Genomic DNA, 21611 nt, shown 5'->3' on the forward strand with positions numbered 1-21611 from the left:
ATTTGTTAAGTCAAATGGACTGATTGGATCTTGGACACTTCAATCAAAGCCAAGGCGATCTTCAATTTCAATGGCAGAGCAGTGAGCGCACTGTTTTAAAGTGGAAGTAAACTCCCCTATCGTTTTCAGCCAAGGAAGCTGCCATCTTTGCCTCTGTTTAATCTTCAACTGCTATGGTGCTGCACATGTGATTCGTTATGACACCAGCCATTGGATGGTTTGATAGTTTGGCTGAGAGCACAGCCAATGTGCAGTTAGCATTCCTGGCATGCCTTTTTTTAACTGTTTAAATCCATGGGTTTACTTCCACTTTAAGCATTAAAACCCTGGGAGCACAGCGGCAATATTTGAGGCCTCAAAACATGTTGGCTGCCTTCTGTTTTCATTTTGGCCACTTGTGGAATCAAAGACTTTTGGACTCTAAGAAACCTTTTTTTTGGCACTCCTTCTGGCTCATTTATGTGTAGATTATTCAGTTTGGGTCCCATCTGGCTCTTAGGAGGAGCCCCCGATTTTATGGAGAGCTGCCAAACCCAAGTCATTGGGCTGAGCAAAAGACTTCTGTAGTGGTACCCCCCCCCCGTAAGGGCTGCTGGATATTGTGATCCACCTGTCACCCTGCCCAGCCCAGCATTCACTTCCCAGTCACTCTTGAGACAATGAACAGTTCGTATGTTTGTTTTGTATTTTATTGGATAGGGTAGGGTAAATTACAGGATGCCCAAAGTCAATAGAAGAATCAATAAAATGATCAGATGGAACCTCTATTTACACTTCCAGACTCCTCCAGCACAACGCTTATTTGTAGAATGTTCCTCTCTCTCCTATACAATAATTGTTTCCTGGTACAGGCAGCACATGGTTAGACCTGACTCTGGTTCAAGCCAGACCTTAGCAACTGCCATTTGCAGGCAGGGACCATGGATCCCTTTAGATCCCTGCAGATGCCCGACTCTACTTCCCATGACATCACAGTCTCTCCCACTGTTATAGTTGCCAACATTGTAATAAAAAATTTCGGGACACTTTTTTGGCTGTAGATGGAGTCTTCTTATAATTAGGGGGCGTGGTATGCGCTTGTGTTGAGACATAGGCTCAAAATTAAAATAGCGCAAAAATGGGCCTGGGTTATGTAAATTGTGGGCGTGGCTTAAAGAGGAGGGCCGTTTAAAAAAAAAAAATTAAAAGTCAGCAGCTGCAAACACTGCAGCTGCTGACTTAATAAGCCGGCTTACCTGTCCAGGGCGCCCGCGATGTCGGCCGCCCGAGGCCGACCCGTCCCTCGGCTCTCGGGTCCCGGCGCCGCCATTCTTTCTAAGGGAAACAGGCAGTGGAGCCTTGCGGCTTCACTGCCCATTTCCTACATCAGGTGTCCCCCAGTGAAGAAGCCCCCCTTACATCCGGTGTCCATCGGTGGAGAAGACCCCCTTACATATGGTGTCCTCCATCGGAGAAGCCGACCTTACATCAGGTGTCACCCAGCGGAGAAGCCCCCCTTACATCCGGTGTCCCCCAGTGGAGAAGCCCCCCTTACATCCTGTGTCCCCCAGTGGAGAAGCCCCCCTTACATCCGGTGTCCCCCAGTGGAGAAGCCCCCCTTACATCAGGTGTCCCCCAGTGGAGAAGCCCCCTTACATCAGGTGTCCCCCAGTGAAGAAGCCCCCTTACATCAGGTGTCCCCCAGTGGAGAAGCCCCCCTTACATCTGGTGTCCTCCAGTGGAGAAGCCCCCCTTACATCTGGTGTCCCCCAGTGGAGAAGCCCCCCTTACATCAGGTGTCCCCCAGTGGAGAAGCCCCCCTTACATCAGGTGTCCCCCAGTGGAGAAGCCCCCCTTACATCAGGTGTCCCCCAATGGAGAAGCCCCCCTTACATCAGGTGTCCCCCAGTGGAGAAGCCCCCCTTACATCAGGTGTCTCCCAGTGGAGAAGCTCCCTTACATCTGGTGTGTCCCCCAGTGGAGAAGCCCTCTTACATCCGGTGTGTTCACCCAGTGGAGAAGCCCCTCTTACATCCAGTGTGTCCCCCAGTGGAGAAGCCCCCCCTTACATCCGGTGTGTCCCCCAATGGAGAAGCCCCCCTTACATCCGGTGTGTTCCCCAGTGGAGTGACCCCCCTTACATCAGGTGTGTCCCCCAGTGGAGAAGCCCCCCTCCCCCAGCAGTGGAGACTCTAACAGGCAATGTGGAACAATAGGCGGAGCCGGCCGGGTGCCTGCCAATAGAAATTGAGCCGCCCAGGAGGCTGACCAGCGGGGGTGGGAGGCGCCACAGCTCAATTTCTATTGGCAGCCACCCTGCATTCTGGTCTTCTGCAAAATGACGGCTGGTGGAGAAATTGTCTCTGCCGGCCATGGTCCTCTAGTGGCGGTGAAAACATGGTAAAACAAGGATTTCCCGGGAATTGCGAAAACCGGGAAAAGGGTCTGAATCCGGGGAATGTCCCGGGAAATTCTGGACAGTTGGCAACTAGGAAACTATGCACTGTCTCTACATTCATCTCAGACTGCACTCTCCCAGTCCACTTCGGCATGCCTCCCCAGCTCTCCAAACTGTCTTTTACTCACCAGCCCTTCTGGCTGCACTCTGGTGGATCCATCCTGGAGACTTGCCCGGCAACACTAGCTCCCGTTGTTTTTCTCAGTTCCTCTTTGCGCCTCCTGTCCAGATCCTTCTTTGTTTCTCAGCAAGCCTCCGACTTGCACCCAAACCCCTCAGGCTCAAAGTCACCCCCCCCCCAAGACTGGGGAGTGCCTCCAGCATGCCTCCCAACTGTCCCTGATTTCGAGGGACTGTGCCTGATTTGGAGCAATGTCCCTCTGTCCCTCTTTCACCCTCATTTGTCCCTCATTTTGGTCAGATCCATATAGGTGTATATGAAATGCACTTTTTATCTTTCAAAAAGTTTTTCCCAGTGTTAAACCTTTCATCCAATTTCTAAATTGCTGAATTTGTACATTTTAAAAGCCAATATAAAGGAATAGTAGTGGTAAAAAAAAGTCCTTGTGGATTTAATAACCTTTTTTTGGTTTATTCTCCTTTAAGGGGGTGTGGCAGGGGGCGTGCCCTATGCCTACATATGTTTGTTAGCAGGTGTCCCTCATTCCCATCTCAAAATGTTGGGAGGTGTGCTCCAGGACCCTGACAACCTAGTGGTCCATCTCCAGCTTCTTCCACCTGACAACTCCTCCCCAGCTGGGCTGCCTCTAGGTATTTAAGGAGGCTCACCCCCTGCCAATCCAGGATGGGGATTGGTCAGGGCTCCTTAGAACACCCCAGACAGCCCCACCTCTCTTCCCCTCCTTCCGTCCAGAATCCTCTAGAAGCAGAAGGGAGGTAACCGAAAGATGATGCTATCTGTGAGCCTCCAGCCTACTCTGAGCCACTCCCAGCCCACAGGGATCAAAACAAACAGGCCTAATTTACTGCTAGCCCCATTTACCTGCACTTACAAAACCTATTTTTAGCACCTACCTAAAGTAGAGAGTGCTACACTTCTATTTGTATTGGTTTAGAGATTCATGTCCAGCCCCTACCTCTCTTTGAGTTTTCACATCAGCAAGAGGGTCACTTTAATTGAATGCTCTTATCATGGCTGCAAAGCATAGTTGGCTGAACACCAAAACAGGAAGGCCATTAACGCAAACATCAGATTACATACCGGCTTCTATACCAATTCTATCCATTAACATTTAGGGAAAAAAAAGTAAGTTTTCCTATACATTAACCTCACTCCTTTAAATGTCTCAGAGTCTTCCATAACAAAAGTGATTGTTGTAAAAAGCATTAGATCCAGTTCAGGAAACCCATTAACCTTGTCTTCAATACTTCATCAATCCAAAGAACATGTTAGAAACCATGTAATGTTAATTACACATCTTTTATCTAATTTCATTCATCCTCATTGAAAGCCGGTACATATTTCCATCACGCTCTCAGGCAGAACGACTATTATTTACCACTCCCAGTGAGAGTCATGGAGTATATTCACCAATCAACATCTTGAATTTCACATAATTTTTCCTGGACACTGCAGTGATCACATTTGAGAAAAACAGAATATTCCCCTGGTCCACACCTACGTAGGTTGTTGAAAGGTGGTTCCTATCTTAGCCCCTCTTTCCTGTGCTCGAGCTGGACTTAGGTGGTCAATGGAAAAACTCTCTGACCGGTCGGGTAGTCAAGACACCATACACAAGGTGTGGATGATCAAGAATACAAAGGTTTATTCTGGCTTCACAGAATAATATGAACTAAACAAAAAGGGGTCATATAGGGGAAAGGCCCCATAAACAACCAATCACATTCAAGCATTATGTTATACAATTAATATTAACCTAAAAGATATTCATAGTATTTCTGCCTAGAGACAGACTCAACGTCACAATGTTTGACCTTATCACCTTGGCTTGAGACCTCTGGGTGGACCTCTGGTGTGATGGAGGACCTCTGATGTGACGGGTGAACCTCTGATGTGATGGGGGACCTCTGATGTGACAAGTGAACCTCTGATGTGATGGAGGACCCCTCATGTGATGGGAGGACCTCTGATGTTATAGGGGGGCCTCTGATGGGAGGGAGGGCCTCTGATGTTATAGGGGGGCCTCTGATGGGAGGGAGGGCTTCTGATGTTATAGGGGGGGCTCTGATGGGATGGAGGACCTCTGATGTAATAGTAGAACCTCTGATGTGATGGGAGGACCTCTGATGTAATAGTGGAACCTCTGGTGTGATGGGAGGACCTTTGATTTGATGGAGGTACCTCTGATGTGATGGGGGGACCTCTGATGTGATGGGGGGGACCTCTGATGTGATGGAGGACCTCTGATGTAACAGTGGAACCTCTGATGTGATTGGAGTGTCAGGAGTATGAGGTACAATACATTGTTGACTCCCGTAGGTTCCGTGGGCGCATACAGTACCTGGTGCATTGGAAGGGGTACGGTCCGGAGGAACACTCCTGGGTTTCATCCTCGGACGTACATGCCCCTGTCCTCCTCCGTGAGTTCCATAGACGGTTTCCCCTCAAGCCCGGTGGCCCTCCGAGGGAGAGGGGTCATTGAGGAGGGGGTAATGTCAGGGCTGGCTTAGCCCTTCCTTCTCTGGGCTGGCCGCTCAGCTGTCGGCTAATTGCCAGCTCTCTTCTCTCTCCACAGTTACCAGCTGTTCCTGATGATGCTCGTCTGACCTGCCTACTTAAAGCCTTCCAGCTCACTTCACCTCTGCCTTCGCCTTGGTCACATCACTAGAAACCATCTCCTGCGGTTTGTTTAGAGACTGACTTGCTGACATCCCTTCTGGCTCCTTATCCTGCTTGCTGTTGCTCTACTTGGATCCCTGACTTCTGGCCTGGCTGACTACACGATCTGGTTACTGGACTCTGGCCATGCTTGACTACGCTTTTTCTATTTACCTTTTTATTTTTATTAATAAACAAGTGTGATTTAATTGTACTTCTGTCTCAGTCTGATTCATGGTTTCTGACAGGGAGGACCTCTGATGTAATAGTGGAACCTCTGATGTGATGGGAGGACATCTGATATGACGGGGGGGGGGGGGGGCTCTGATGTGATGGAGGACCTCTGATGTGATGGGAAGTTATTTCTATTAAGGTGGTTGTGTGCATCCATCTTCCCAGGCTCAGATTTCCCATTCATAATTAACATTTATATTCTAGACTGGGATGCCTCCAGATTTTGCACACTTTTGAAGGATACCGCGACTGAAAAAAAAAGGTTGCCAATAAAGCAGTGTATTCTGGGAGCAGACACGCTATCACTGCAATGGGTAGATGACTATGCCAGTGTCTGAGATTGTAAATAGTGTTTTGGCCAGGATTCCTGTGCATATTAAGGTGATACACAATGTTCCTTATGCACAGAGCCTTAAGAACTAGACTGTAAACCATTTGTGGTTACTTGTGCATTATTTATATCTCCCAGAAACCTGATTTCCACCCACGTGGTTTGTTTTTTTCCAGGAAAGAATAGTTTGCTATGCTGTAGTCTAGTCTAGATATGGCAGAACTGGGAACTCAAAGTCTACAGTCCCCATTATATTAATAGTGAAGACTGCAGACAGCGAACGTAAAAGAGCTTTTTAACCACTTCAAGTGAATTTGTAACTTTGTCCATTAAGACAAAACAATAGGTTCATTTCAATGCAGAAGTCCCCTAGCAACATATTTACGTGTACTCGCCCACCGCTGGCAGCCCGAGGTGAAGGAAAGTTCCATGTAAGATATGAATCACTAGAGTTTTGGGCTTTGTCCTCCCCTCCTCCCCATACAATATGCTGATTGGCCCAGTGCTGACAAATGATTCTCTATACCAGGAAGTACCAATAATTTATTTTGGCTCCTAGCGCTTAAAAACAAGGATTCCAAGTATGGATATTTTTACATACTGTATATACATTTTCCAGCTTGGACCAATGTAACTATGTATTCGCCATATCTGTGGGATCCCCTGGATGCTAGAAATCACTGTAGTAGACACCTCTATTATACCACTACTACATCACTACTACAGTGATCTCTACTGGCTTTTGAGTCCCCTGCCGAGCACCTTCCCTGCTGCATTATAAACACAGGTGAAAAAATTGGTTTGTGGAGGTTATGTGGCAAGAGGTCCGTTATAGATACAGCACCTCATCCCAGAAATTGGTGACAACGGAAGCAATAATTTGAAGAGAAAAAGGGATTATCGCAGTGCCTCAAACAAAGTTGACAAACAGTTTAAATTTAAAAAAATCTTTTTCATTATACAAAGTTTATTAATTCATAAACAAATAGCACAAAATATCACAAATACATAAATAGAAAAATTATATCAAAGTAATTGTATTCTCTCCTTTCTCCAGGAAGCACAAAATTTGTAATATGTTGGGCCAGAGTGGTATGAATTAATAAACTTTGTATAATGAAAAATATTTTTTTTAAATTTAAACTGTTTGTCAACTTTGTTTGAGGCACCGCGATAATCCCTTTTTCTCTTCAAATTATTGCTTCTGTTGTATAAACACAGGTGGTCTCAACACGGGCATCATTCAGAGATTGCCTTACATTTTCTCAATGAATGCAAAGTGTTCTCTAACTGGATGAGGTGGAGAGATGGAGCAATAACGTGACCAGGAAGCTGGTGGAGATCAGCTCCTAGTGCACGGGGTCTCAAAAACTTGGGTTGAATTCATCTGGGGATGATGCCTGTTTAGGAGAAACGCGTCAGTAAAGGCTCGTTGATGCCACTGCGTTGCCATATTTTAATTCCATGCTTGTATTTGCCTGTAATATGCGAGTACCCATTTATGCTTTTAATGTTAATGAAAGTTTTAAACGGTATTTCACTATGAGGCTGTATTTTCTTTTTTGGCCTATAATATATGTGGAAGAATCTCTGTCCTCAGTCACCCCAAAAAGTGGATAGCCATTTCATCTATATTTGGGTCATCTCTCTGTCTACTCTGGTACCCATGAGAAGTTACAAGTTTGCCAGCTGTTTTTTCGTGTGGATTTACATCAATAAACTCGTGTGACTCACTAGGTATATACCTAACTGGGTCCATAACATCTGGTAAGCCTCCTCCCAAGTGGTGGTGGATTTCTGCAAAGCATTCACTGAAGTCACTATAACTTCTCAAGATATTCTTTCGTCACCATATTGTTTCACTTATGGACTCTTAACACGTTCACTTTGGTAGATATACGTCTAAAAAAAATTTTTTGTATATTTGGATATAGTGTTGTCTAAAACATTCATAGTGTAGAATCATTAATAGTGTTAGTTTATGAGGAGTTTTTTTATCACTATTAAAGTTGATTGTATATTATTATACACTGGTGAAAGATTATATAGATATTGTCATACATATAATCTAAGCGCTGCACCTTTTTTTATTATTTCACCATTTTGTTTGTTGCAGTAAGTCTGCGGTGCTGGCAGCTATTATTTATTTGTTGTTTGTGGATAGCGTGGTTTTTTCTCACTTTATATACTCCCCATCAAAGTTCCCTTTACCAGTGTTAATTTTGATGGCAAATATCGATTTAGTTTTAGCCATAGTCTTCTGACAAAAATACCATTTTCGTTTTAGTCGTATTTTGGTCATCTGAATTCTTTGAGTTTCACTCAACTAAAATAGTGTTCATTTTGACTAAAATATTTTGGTCAACAAAATTAGCATTTCCCTCTACATAAGGATCCCTATCAGGGTCCCCATCAAAGTCCCCCCTTTCATCCAGTTTCGCATCAGTGCCCCTTTTATATCAAAGTTTGCATCTACATCAGGTTCCCCATCAATGTCGTGTACACCGGTCTTCACGACTGACTTTTCGGCAGAGTTCCAACGGACTTTCCGAATGAACGGAATTGGCCACACACAATCACACCAAAGTCCAACGGATTTGACTGATGACGTACGACCGGACTAGAATAAGGAAGTTCATAGCCAGTAGCCAATAGCTGCCCTAGCGTCGGTTTTTGTCTGTCGGACTAGCATACAGACGAACTGATTTTTAGACCGGACTCGAGTCCGCCAGAAAGGTTTGAAACATGTTCTAAATCTAAAGTCCGTCTGATTTTTCGACAGCAAAGGTCCGATGAAGCCCACACACAGTTAAATTGTCCAACGGATTCTTTCTGTCGGGCCTTTGCTGTCAAAGTGCGGCCGTGTGTCACGGCATTACATAAGGGTCCCCATCAGAGTCCCCCTTACAACAGGTTGAAGTGGATATTCAGCCTCTACTGACCTGAATCCTCAGTCTGAGTACATTGAGGGTCTGCCACTTTCCCTAGCCGTGGGTTGGATAAAATCTTGTAGAAGGCCAATGCTGGCCCAGAGGGTTGTAGTTTGGAGACCCTAGAGCAGAGTCTCAACCTGCGGCCCTCCAGCAGTTGCAAAAGTCCCATGAGGCATTGCAAGGCTGACAGTTACAAGCATGACTCCCACAGGCAGAGGCATGATGGAATGTGTAGTTTTGCAACAGCTGGAGGGCTACCAGTTTGAGACCCCTGCTCTAGAGTTATCCCACAGGTAAAGAACATGCATAGTGAGATTGGTCCAAGCTGGAACAATGTAAGGCCGCGTACACACGGGCGGACTGTCTGTCCAACTTAGTCCGCTGAAACGTGTTTTAGCGGACAATCCGCTCGTGTGTGGGCTTCAGTGGACTTTTTCAGCGGACAGTCTGGCGGACTAAGTCTTTCGGAATTTCCGTAATACAGTCCATCCAAACTTGGTTTCAGCGGACAGTCCGCTCGTGAGTAGGCAAGTTGGACGGACTAAGTATGGCGCATGCTCAGAAAGGATTTACACGGCCGAAGGTTGCATTGCAGTGTATTGGATGTCGTATTTCTAGTCCCGTCGTACGTGCTGTACACGTCATCGCGCAAGCTTTCAGCGGACTGTCTGTTCATCGTGTGTGGTCAAGTCCGTTCATTCAAAAGTAGGACGGACTGTCTGTCGGATTGTCTGACGAACTTAGTTGGCCAGACAATCCGCCCGTGTGTACGCGGCCTAAGGCTCCATGCACACTATAAGCTACAAAAAAATGCCAGAAAAACGCTGGATAAAAAATGCTGATAATAGCATTTTTGTGCCAGCTTCTAGTAGCTTTTATAAGAATGAGCATTTTATTGGCGTTTCTGCAGTAAACGAAGGAAAAAAAAAAGGAAAATCTAAAAAAAAAGCTGTTAGTAGCATTTAGAAGCAGTTAGGAGCATTCAGTATATTTTTCTGCTGGAAAAACGCTCCAAGAAACTTCAAATGCTAATAGCCTAAAGTAGTGTGCATGGAAACATAGGACAACACTATTTAGCTTCTAAGCCCTTGTACACACGGTCGGAGATTCCGACAACCAAATCCGCCGGATTTTGTCCGAAACTGTTGTATACACACGGTCGGACAAAGTTGTCGGAAAATCCGACATGATGACGTTATTTTGTTACGACGGGACTGCGTTCAGGCTAGTAGCCAATAGCTTTGGTGTAGGAATTTGATCTGAGCATGCGTGGCACTTTGTCCGATCGGAATTCTCTACACATGATCGGAGTATGTCCGATCGGAGCATTTTGTGGGAAAATTTTACTGACGTGTTGGAAAACTTGCTGACGTGTTGGAAAAACAGTCCGATGGAGACCACACACAGTCGGAATATCCGACAAAACGGTCCGATCGGACACATTCCGTCGAAATTTCCAACCGTGTGTACAAGGGCTAAGAGCAGAAAAAATGCTAAAACCAGCTTCTAGGAACTTAAAAAAATGCTGGTGTGCATATGGAGCCAAAGTATGTAAAAATATTCATACCTGGAATTCTTCTTTTACAGAATGGCGAGGGAGTGAAGGAAAGATAAGCAAATGTTGTAGAGGAGCGGGGGATTTATGCCCCATTCACACCTGAGCGTAGCGTTTTCAGGCAGAAAGTCGTGCGTTTTTACCTCGATTCTGCCACAATTTTTTTGCCGTGGATTTGTACAGGTCAAAAGGACACCAATGTAAAAAAGCAGAAAAAACGCCCAAATTTGCCTAAAAAAAAACAAAAGTTCCAGAACTTGTTTGCGCTTCAGGCGTTTTGGAGCTTCTGGCTTCAGGCCTTTTTGAGTGGAGATGTGAGCCATCTCCCAAGAGAATAAATGAATTTCCCCTGCAGCGATTTGTAGCTTCAGGCTTCAAGCTACAAAATGTTCAGGTAGGAATGGGGCCCTTTCACACTGGCTGTCAGCCACGTTAGCACATTACCGTTGTATTAGCAACGCTTTTCTGCCACTAAAACAGGGCGCTTTTGACTCCCCACTAGCGCGCAAAAAAGGGTTAATAAAGCCCAAAAGGCGCCGCTGCCGAATCGATTTGCAGGCAATTCGGAAGGGGGGCCCATTCATTTCAATGGGCAGGGGCGGTGGAGGGGTGTATACCCCTCCTCCACCTCCCCAAAGATGCTGCTTGCAGGACTTTTTCTAATGCCCTGCAAGTGCACCACCCCAGTGTGGTGGAATGTGTCCTATCGGACTGTGTTGTCGGATAATCCGACTGTGTGTGGTATGCATCAGACTGATTCCGTCGGAATATCCGTCGAACCCAATTTTCCAACTTGTTGGAAATATTTCCCGACCGACTGGTTCGATCGGACATACTCCGATCATGTGTAGAGAATTTTGATCGGACCAAGTGCCACGCATGCTCAGATCAAATTTCCTACATCAAAGCTACTGGCTACTAGCCTGAATGTAGTCCCATCGTAACGAAATTACGTCATCACGTTCTGAAAGATCTGATTTTTTGACAACTTAGTCCGACCGTGTGTATGCAACAGTTTCGGACAAGATCCGACGGACAAAATCCGACAGATTTGGTTGTCGAAATCTCCGACCGTGTGTACAGGGACTAAGACCCCTTTCACACTGGGGCACGGTGGCGTCGGCGGTAAAACTTTACTGCCAATTTTGCGGCACTATTCGGCAAGGAAAGGAAGAAAGGGTTAAAACTACCACAAAGTGCTGCTGCAGCAGCGCTATTCCGGCGGTATAGCCGTGCTGCCCCATTGATTTCAATGGGCAGGAGCGGTGAAGGAGCGTTTTTTTCTGACAGATTTTCATACCCCTTAAAATCTTCCACATTTGTTCATGTTACAACCAAAAACAAACGTATTTTATTGGGATTTTATGTGATAGACCAACATAAAGTGGCACATAATTGTGAAGTGGAAAGAAAAAGGATAAATGGCTTTCAACATTTTTTACAAATAAATATGTGAAAAGTGGGGGGCAGGGGGGCATTTGTATTCAGCCCCCTTTACTCTGGTACCCCTAACTAAAGTCTAGTGGAACCAATTGTCTTCAGAAGTCACCTAATTAGTAAATAAAGTCCACCTGTGTGTAATTTAATCTCAGTATAAGTACAGCTGTTCTTTGAAGGCCTCAGAGGTTTGTTAGAGAAGCTTTGTGAGAGGCCAAGGAACACACCAGACAAGTCAGGGATAAAGTTGTGGAGAAGTTTAAAGCAGGATTAGGTTATAAAAAAATCTCCCAAGCTTTGAACATCTCACGGAGCTCTGTTCAATCCATCATCCGAAAATGGAAAGAGTATGGCACAACTGCAAACCTACCAAGACATGGCCGTCCACCTAAACTGACCGGCCGGGCAAGGAGAGCATTCCTCAGAGAAGCAGCCAAGAGGTCCATGGTAACTCTGGAGGAGCTACAGAGATCCACAGCTCAGGTGGGAGAATCTGTCCACAGGACAACTATTAGTCATCTCTCCACAAATCTGCCCTTTATGGAAGAGTGACAAGAAGAAAGACATTATTGAAAGAAAGCCATAAGAAGTCCTGCATGCAGTTTGCGAGAAGCAATATGTGGGACACAACAAAAAACTCAACTTTTTGGCCTAAAAGCAAAATGCTATGTGTGGCAGAAAACTAACACTACACATCATCCTGAACACACCATCCCCACCGTGAAACATGGTGGTGGCAGAATCATGTTATGGGGGTGCTTTTCTTCAGCAGGGACAGGGAAGTTGGTCAGAGTTTATAGGAAGATGGATGGAGCCAAATACAGGGCAATCTTAGAAGAAAACCTGTTATGCCACATACACACAATCGGACATTCTGACCACAAAATCTGTCAGATTTTTTTCCGTTGGATTTTGGCCCAAGCTCGTCTTGCATACACACTGTCGGACAAAGTTATCGGAAAATCCGATCGCTCAGAACGAGGTGACGTACAGCACGGGACTATAAAGAGGCCAGTAGCTTTCATCTAGTAACTTATTCTGAGCATGCATGGAACTTTGTGCGTCGGAATTGTCTACACATGATCAGAATTTAAACGATCGGATTTTGTTGTCGGAAAATTTTAGATCCAGATCTCAAACTTTGTGTGTCAGTAATTCAGATGGAAAAAAGTCAGATGGAGCCCACACACGATCGGAATTTCTGACAACACAGTCCGAACGTACATTTTCTGTTGGAAAGTCTGACCGTGTGTACAGGGCATTAGAGCCTGCAGTACCGCCATAAGGGGGGCACAGCCCATACACTTGTAAGGGGCCCGAGCGTCTTGACACGCCCTGGCCACCTGGCGGGGATGGGAGAAGGTAGGGACGGGTGCAGGGGAGCTCCGTGGCTGCTCTGGCTTTTGGAATGAAGGATGTTTTCTTCAGTCCAATCAGATCTTTGTGCAATCTTCTTTGAAATCCCCTAGCAAGAATGTGCGTTAATTAGAGAGCTGTAAGATAGGATCACTTTATACTGCAATGAGATTGTTCAAACAAATATTTTTTTTTTTTCTACATGTCTGATCTCTTCTGTAAGCAATCCTAGGGGACTCAGCTGAATGGAATTAATTAACCCTTTCCCGCCGAGCGTACGCAGATCTGCGTACTCGGCTTCCGGGGGTTATACCGGGATGATGCCCGCACCTGCAGGCATCATCCCGGTACCGTTTTTTGCAGCAGGCGATTGGCTATCCAGGCATAACAACCGATGCGGCTAAAAGTCGCTCGGCTGTTATGCCGGAGGAGTGGGAGGGGACGTCCCCGCCTCCCGCCGCTGTTACCGGTGCTCCCGCTCGATCGGGAGCGCCGATTCGTGATCCGACGCCTCCGGCTGCTGGGGAGGAACTGGAACGAACCCTTAATCGGCTTCGTTCCAGTCTTCTCATCGTAAACACGGAAGCGACGTCATGATGTCACTTCCCGTTTTACTCGGCTGCCAATGGCGCCAGTTTAAAAAAAATATCCGGTATTCAGAATCGCCGTTTTCGGCGATCTGAATACATTGAAGTGTAAAGGAGGGGTGGGGGGTCTTTTAGACCCCCGATCCCTCCATAAAGAGGACCTGTCACCACCTATTACTGTCACAAGGGATGTTTACATTCCTTGTAACAGCAATAAAAGTGATTAATTTTTTTTTTTAAAAACAATTTAGTCATTTTAAAATAAATAAAAAAATCAAAAAAAATTTTTTAAAGCGCCCGCCGTCCCCGCAAGCTCGCAAAGCAAAGAAAACGCGTATGTAAACGGTGTTCAAATCACACATGTGAGGTATCGCCGCGATCGTCAGAGCGAGAACAATAATTCTAGCACTAGACCTCCTCTGTAACGATAACCTGGTAACCGTAAAAAAAATTTAAAGCGTCGCCTATTGAGATTTTTAGGTACCATACTTTGTCGTCAATCTACAAGTGCGCGCAATTATAAAGTGTGACATGTTTGGTATCTATTTACTCGGCGTAACATTATCTTTCACATTACGCAAAAAAATTGGGCTAATTTTACTGTCTTGTTTTTTTTTTATTCATTAAAGTGTCCCTTTTCCTTTTAAAACACCGCAAATACCGTGTGACATAAAATATTGCAACAATCGCCGTTTTATTCTCTAGAGTCTCTGCTAAAAAAATATATATAATGTTTGGGGGTTCCAAGTAATTTTCTAGCAAAAAATATGGATTTTAACTTGTAAACACCAAATTCCAAAAATAGGCTTAGTCATGAAAGGGTTAATATTGTATCGATACTTATGAGATATGAAAAGATTTGATCACCATGTGCGGAGCAGACAAATATACCCTACAATTAACTTGTTTGTTTTATTGCAGGAATAAGAAAATATTGGACAATCAAAAACATTTTCATTGACAAATTCAATTCAGCTCAGATAACAGGCAAGATAAAAGGTCCATGTTTGCAAGTCTACTATTGTCCAAACGAATGTTATATTGTAATTGTGCACTGAGTGACCCGCTGGAGCTCCCAGTACAAAACAAGGTCCAGAGCTCCCGACTCCATTCACATTTTTGTTACAGAGTTGTAGATTAAATTCGAAGGCACTAAAGCTTCAGATTTTTTATTTTATTTTTTGCTGACAATTACAAAGTGATTGGTGCCAGTAAGAATGTTATATATAATATATATTTTCTATTTTTGGATTTCGTTTTTTCTTCCCAATATTTTTTTGGGGGGAAATCTTGTACGGAAAATATTTCTGTATCAATTTGCATATTGAATGTCTAAAATTCTCCATGTTTGTCATTTAGTGTTGTATATAATTTATTTTATTGTATTGTGTGCAACCTATCACCTTTTCGGTTGCTAGGCAGTTTTTCTCTGGCCATGATTAATGTTTTTTATTATTAGCCAATTAATTATATTGGACACAGATAACCTGATGACTCGCCTGTTACTAAGGCTTACCCATTGGTTGGAGAGGGGGGGGGGTTAAAAATTCTGCTCTTGTCATTTGGCTCCTATCCCTGAGGAAGTCACGTGACCAGTGACGCAACGTGTCGGATGGAGTCTTGTGATGCCATTTCCGGTGGTGTTTTATGGAAGTGCGGTGAGGAGGTGAGTGTGTCACCACTCCATTGTTTCTTACTGCGATTTTTATTTTTACTTGATGCAAGCAGCTTCTTTTACCTAATAAATGTATTTTTTTTTATTTGGCAACATTGCCATGTCTGTTCTTTGTTTCCTTTGAGCGCCATTTATACAAGAAGTACCATTTCTTGGAGCAAGCTGTTTCCTCTATATCTGGAGTTTCCCAAGATGTTTTGATACCAAGATCTGGACGCTATTCTTCGTCTTCGCTTGGGACCTGGATGTCTTTACAGATCCACCAACAGGATTCCTTATCCGATTAGCCTTGTTTGACCTTTGGATCATTTTTGGAGGTAAGCCGCAAATTCATAGATATAACAGTCGATGTTTGGATTGATGTGTTGTCTGTTTTTTCTTCTATCAAGTTACGTGTATGAGATTTTTACCTTTTATATGAACTAACTCCTACCACTGGGCTTTTAGTTTGACTTTTATCTATTTGTATGTTTTGGATACTTATCATGTTTATTCTTTAAGTATATTAATTTATGGCACATCTTTGAATAAGCGCACCACACTTATTTCTTCTTTTTACAGTAAGAATGTTAAGTAAAAGTAATTGCTATGTACTTAGCCAGCCCTTCCATCATGTAGCTTTGTTTCCATATAACCAATACCATGTAATGCAGATTGCTATGAGAGCACCATCCTCTCCATTTGCTGGTGGGTCTGAGCTGGGTGTGACGGTACAGAGACACTGAACCTAATATGAGGTAAGTAGTCCAGCTGGGGGAGACCTGAAGAATTGATTATGTGTCATAGTGAAAGTAATCCGCCATAGGACCAAAGTTGTAGTAGTAGTCCACTCCAATAGCAGGTAAGCTTCAGGCATGCAGCCCTCACCCGACTGAGGACATCTCTGTAGTAAACAACAAAGATGGTGCAAAGCTTGGGCATTACCTTTAAAAAACAAGTTTAGGGCCAGTTTCACATACACTGTATTACCAAAAGTATTGGGACACCTGCCCTTACATGCACGTGAACGTGAACGTGAACTTTAATGGCATCCCAGTCTTAGTCCGTAGGGTTCAATATTGAGTTGGCCCACCCTTTGCAGCTATAACAGCTTCAACTCTTCTGGGAAGGCCGTCCACAAGGTTTAGGAGTGAGTCTATGGGAATGTTTGACCATTCTTCCAGAAGAGGATTTGTGAGGTCAGGCACTGATGTTGGACAAGAAGGCCTGGCTCGCAGCCTCTGCTCGAATTCATCACAAAGGTGTGCAGTGCAGGTGGGTGTGACAGTACAGAGACACTGGACCCCAGTATAACCTGTGTGGTGCAGGTGGGTGTGATCTGATGACAGTACAGAGACACTGGGCCCCAGTATAAGGTGTGTGGTACAGGTGGGTGTGACCCGATGACAGTACAGAGACACCAGCCCCAGTATAAAGTGTGTGGTGCAGATGGGTGTGACCTGGTGACAGTACAGAGGCACTGGACCCCAGTATAAGGTGTGTGGTGTAGGTGGGTGTGACCTGATGACAGTACAGAGACACCAGCCCCAGTAGAAGGTGTGTGGTGCAGGTGGGTGTGACCTGATGACAATACAGAGACACTGGGCCCCAGTATAAGGTGTGCGGTGCAGGTGGGTGTGGCCTGGTGACAGTACAAAGACACTGGGCCTCAGCATAAGGTGTGTGGTGCAGGTGGGTGTGGCCTGGTGACAGGACAAAGAAACTGGGCCCCAGTATAAGGTGTGCGGTGCAGGTGGGTGTGGCCTGGTGACAGTACAGAGACACTGGGCCGCAGTATAAGGTGTGTGGTGCAGGTGGGTGTGGCCTGGTGACAGTATAGAGATACTGGGCCCCAGTATAAGGTGTGCAGTGCAGGTGGGTGTGGCCTGGTGACAGTACAGAGACACTGGGCCACAGTATAAGGTGTGCGGTGCAGGTGGGTGTGGCCTGGTAACACTCAGCCAGTTACAAGGTAACATCCAGAAGACTCTTGATCATGTCAGAATGGGTGTTGAAGAATGGAAGCCCATCAACCTCCATGGCCAAACTTGCCGTCTTTCCGCTGCGGACTCCATGTTGGATTAATATCTCCAGCAGCTTCTCCTCCTATAATAAGTAAATAAAAAAAAAATTTTGGGGTTAACAAACGCTTTAATTCTTAAGTCTAATTTTTAACTGTGATTTGTGTTCATGAAACTCTCACCTTACTGACAGAAGGCAGTGAGGCCACCCAGCTCGCTCTCTCTGACAATCTGGGGAATCCAACAGCTCTTCTCAGGTATCGCTCATGGATCTCACAAGTATTTAGGAGATATAAGGCGCAGGATACGGCATAACCTCCCCAGTTGGACACACCTAGGAGACAAAACCAGCAGATCAGTATTCTCTGCAAAATGATATAGTGCATAAGACACTAAGGGCCTCTTTTAAACTATAGTGCACTTCAGTGAGTCATGCGCCCCCAACGTGCTTTATCGTATGTTGAAGAAATAGAAATAAGATATACCTATGCTGAAATCCTAATAGCTTGTACAGGTTCATAATCCATCAGCGCTATAGTTGTGTGACCGCTTGGTAACACTAGAAATTCTGGAAGAACCCTCTGCACACTACTATATAACCTTTGTAGCAAACTTTGCAATAAAAAAAAATAGGGATTTTTACTGTAGCTACCCTATACTGCACTACATGTTTAAGCACTTAAAGCAGAACTCCGGCCCAATTTTCTTTTCCATGTCCTTGTTGCTGATCTCCTACCTTCATCAACTTTGCCATCCATGTTCTTCTGAGCTCTGTAGTTCCTCTGTAATAGGCTGCTGAACTTGCTGAAAAAACGTTCTTGCCTGCTGACTTCCTGTTTGTAAGACCGCTGGCTTCTATCCCTCTCCTTCGCTCAGCCAGCGGTCTGACACGCCCCCTTGTGGTCCTCTGTAAAGCCAAGCAGGGAGGAAGCAGACATATTGTGGGTGGAAGGGGTATCACAGCCCCCCCAACTCTATCCCTGCCGCACCACCCCCAATGCCGCCGCCTGCCTACAATCTCCGTGCAGAGCGGGGATGTATGTAATCAGTAATCCCTTGTATGACACAGCTGGGATCTCCCACTGTGTCAGGTATTGTATAAAACAACGCAGAGCGCTGATGTCCCGACCCCCCGCTGGCATTGGCACAGTGCGCTGTCAATCATAATAACAGCGGGGGCGGGACATCATCGCTCAGCGTTTTCGTATACTATACCTGACACAGTGGGAGATCTCCGCTGTGCCATACAAGTAATTACTGATGATAATCATCCCCGCCCTGCACTGGTGTTCCCTGACATGCTGGTCCTATGGTGCTCCCCGACATTCGGCACTGGTGTTCCCTGACATGCTGGTCCTATGGTGGTCCCTGACATTCGGCACTGGTGGTTCCTGACAAGCGACACTGGTGCTCCCCGACATTCGGCACTGGTGGTTCCTGACATGGTGGTCCTTGACATTGTGGTCCCTGACAAGCCGCACTGGTGGTCCCTGACATTTGGCAATGGTGGTCCCCGACTGGTGGTCCCTGACATTCGGCACTGGTGGACACTGATAAGCTACACTGGTTTGCATTTATATTAAATGCATTCAATTTATTAATTGAATTTAAAAATGTATTAAATTCATTAAATTAATATTATATTAATATGCATTTATATTAAAATGATTTGCATTTATAAGGCTGTACCCTATCATACTGTGTGTTAGACATGGGCGCCGTCAAAAAATTTGTTTCGCTTCGTTCCGTATGAAAATACGAATGAATACTAAATATGAATTTTCGCTAGATTCATAAACTTTTCGTTAAATAACCAAAGTTTGTTATGATGAATTTATCATTATGAGGGGCTCCCACCATCCCTGTGCTGTGCTGACTTCCTCTGATTGGTGAACAAAACACCAGTCATGTTTCTGTTAATTTGGATCTGAAATTCATTAACGAAATTTCGTATTTTGTATGAAATTCATAAGCATAGAAATTCCCATAGGGTTCATTTTGTTTATTGAAAATCTTACAAACAACTTATATACAATAAAACCATAATAAATAAATAAAACATATTTACAAAATAATTGAATATGACTATACAAACCAGAAAGAACAATAACAAAATAAATGGTGCAAACTAAATTGCGCACAACTAGGGAAAATCACCGTCACCATGCATGTAGTCTTTATCAACATTATATTGGATCTGAAAATCTAGGGGAGTGAAAGAAGAATACAAAGAAAGCTTCACGCCCCGAGATCAACAGGCAGCTGCTACAGAGTCCTGATATTCTTCCACGCCTTTATCCAGGCCTCCTGCTCCCACCTGTCTCTCAAGACCCCGAATCTTCCCAACCTCACCCAGAACGTTCTGCATCACCACTTCCACAGGGAGGACTTTACCCATAAGGATACCTGACACCGTGCACTCCACGTGAAATAACGGACTACTAAACTAAAAAAGTGTTTCCAAATCATAATCCCGACGAGTCTGGAAAGCCCCATACACCCACTCTGCATAACTCATATGGGAGAGAAAGGGTATACTCAGAGCCCTCCCCACCCTCTTGTACACCTCTATATTAAAAGGGCACTGAAGTAGAAAGTGCACTCTACCACTCCTCCACACTCCACTCTCGGGCAGCCCTGATCACTCATGGAAAGAAACTTCAAGTTGCCCTTCACATATAGGTTTCCATGAAAGGCAAGACAAGCCTGATCCCTAAACTTTATTGGGATTCTCTCCAAATTAATCAACCGCAAACCCACCCCCAAAACCAGGCTTGGGCAATCCCTCAAGGCCAGTGGCTCGCAAAAAGCAGAGCTCATGATCCGCTTCTCAAGACGTTTCCTTGGAAGAGATCTGACTTCTCCTGCTGTTACTTGCCACTGCCAAAGTATTTTCAAACATGGGGCAACATAAGCCGGGAGCTTATCATGCTTGACCCTTAGGCTTTTCACTGGCCCACCATTTTCCCAGTCTCGCAGAAAGGGCCTAATCCAGAACTGGAAAATACCAACCCACCCAGGCGGTCTCTCTGCCAACATGTTACCAAGATTGTACTTCACAAACATCAGAGAGAAAAAGACTACAGGGTTGATCATCCCTAGACCACCCTCCCATCTAGAAAGGTAAGTCACATTCCTTTTCACAAGGTTTATTCTGTTCCCCCATAACAGCTGGAAGAAACAAGTATAGACCCTGGTATAGAGAGAAGCTGGCAAAATGCAAACAAAACTGACATATAGAAAAATCGGAATCAGGCAAGTCTTGATCAGATCAACCTTTTCCCTCAAGGAAAGCTGCCAACCTTTTCCAGCTTGCCACCTTGGCATCGGCATTCTCCAGCCTTTTCACCCAATTTGCATGACCAGACGATGTCTGAGGACGAAACGCGTCGGGAGGACTCCACTGCAGCCAATTTTTATTTGAAAAGCGCTTGATTCACTTCATAAATGTGAGTTTGTTACTATTTTTATAAAATTTAGTTTTTTAATGGAATTACACTATATGGCCCCATCTTCTTATTTCATGCGTCCAATATTCTGAGCTGGACCTTTACACAATTGGAGAAAACCTATTATCAATTATATGGGCGGAGAGATGGTTTTGAGGTTTTCTTGGAGATTCAACCTTCGCGAGTTCGAATTTCTACTGGTACTACAAAAGCAAGTACGACCCTTTGAATATATATTCCTTTGGGCCAGATACGTTCGGTAAGTCCGCATCCACAGCGGTGGTGGGATTGGTGTTCGCATGTCATCTCCTTAAGAGTGAAGGTGGATTGAGAATTTGATTAAACACGTGGGATTTGATTATTCTTATCAAACAAAGAGACTTTATATTTACATCAACAAACTGTTTTGTTTGGGCTATTGGTTATTTTGGTTTATGAACACAAAGTAATATAACCTTATGTGGCAAATCTCCTATAGACATATCTAATGCACATTTTTTGTGGCAAATTGTTTTATTAAAACAATTTTGGTGTTTATTTAGATTAATGTTCTCATGATAAGGAACATTGGTATATCCTTGGGTGGTTGCACACGGGGTTATCATATAAGTTTTTGTATTTTTTGCACTTTTCTTTATTCTCTTGTACTTTGTTTAGCGCTACACTTTTGTATAGATTGTATACTTCTTATCTAAAAATATCCATTTGGGTGTGTTAGCAGCTTTTTTATGTTTGGATAGCGCAGTGTTTTATTTTTTATTTTTCTGTATAGGCATGACCATAGTTACCTGGGCCAAATTCAATGCCTAGAACTCTA

The 21611-nt window shown here is 44.6% G+C and overlaps 1 protein-coding gene across 4 annotated transcripts in view; it reads right to left on the reverse strand.

Moving 5' to 3' along the window:
• Positions 1–16357: 16357 nt before the first annotated feature.
• DGLUCY (D-glutamate cyclase) overlaps positions 16358–21611 on the reverse strand; it is a 47820-nt gene continuing 42566 nt past the window's right edge. For all 4 annotated transcript variants that reach the window (XM_077466761.1, XM_077466760.1, XM_077466759.1 and 1 more), the window contains 2 exons: positions 17528–17679; positions 16358–17430 (listed from right to left, as the gene is read on the reverse strand). In XM_077466761.1, coding sequence (XP_077322887.1) covers positions 17290–17430; positions 17528–17679 — 293 coding nt within the window. In that variant the 3' untranslated portion in view covers positions 16358–17289. The remainder of the gene's footprint in view (positions 17431–17527; positions 17680–21611) is intronic.

Source organism: Lithobates pipiens, unplaced genomic scaffold (genome assembly GCF_037356315.1).
Source record: "Lithobates pipiens isolate NorthernLeopardFrog02 unplaced genomic scaffold, aLitPip1_a1.2 Scaffold_37, whole genome shotgun sequence".
Classification (NCBI taxonomy): Eukaryota; Metazoa; Chordata; class Amphibia; order Anura; family Ranidae; genus Lithobates; species Lithobates pipiens.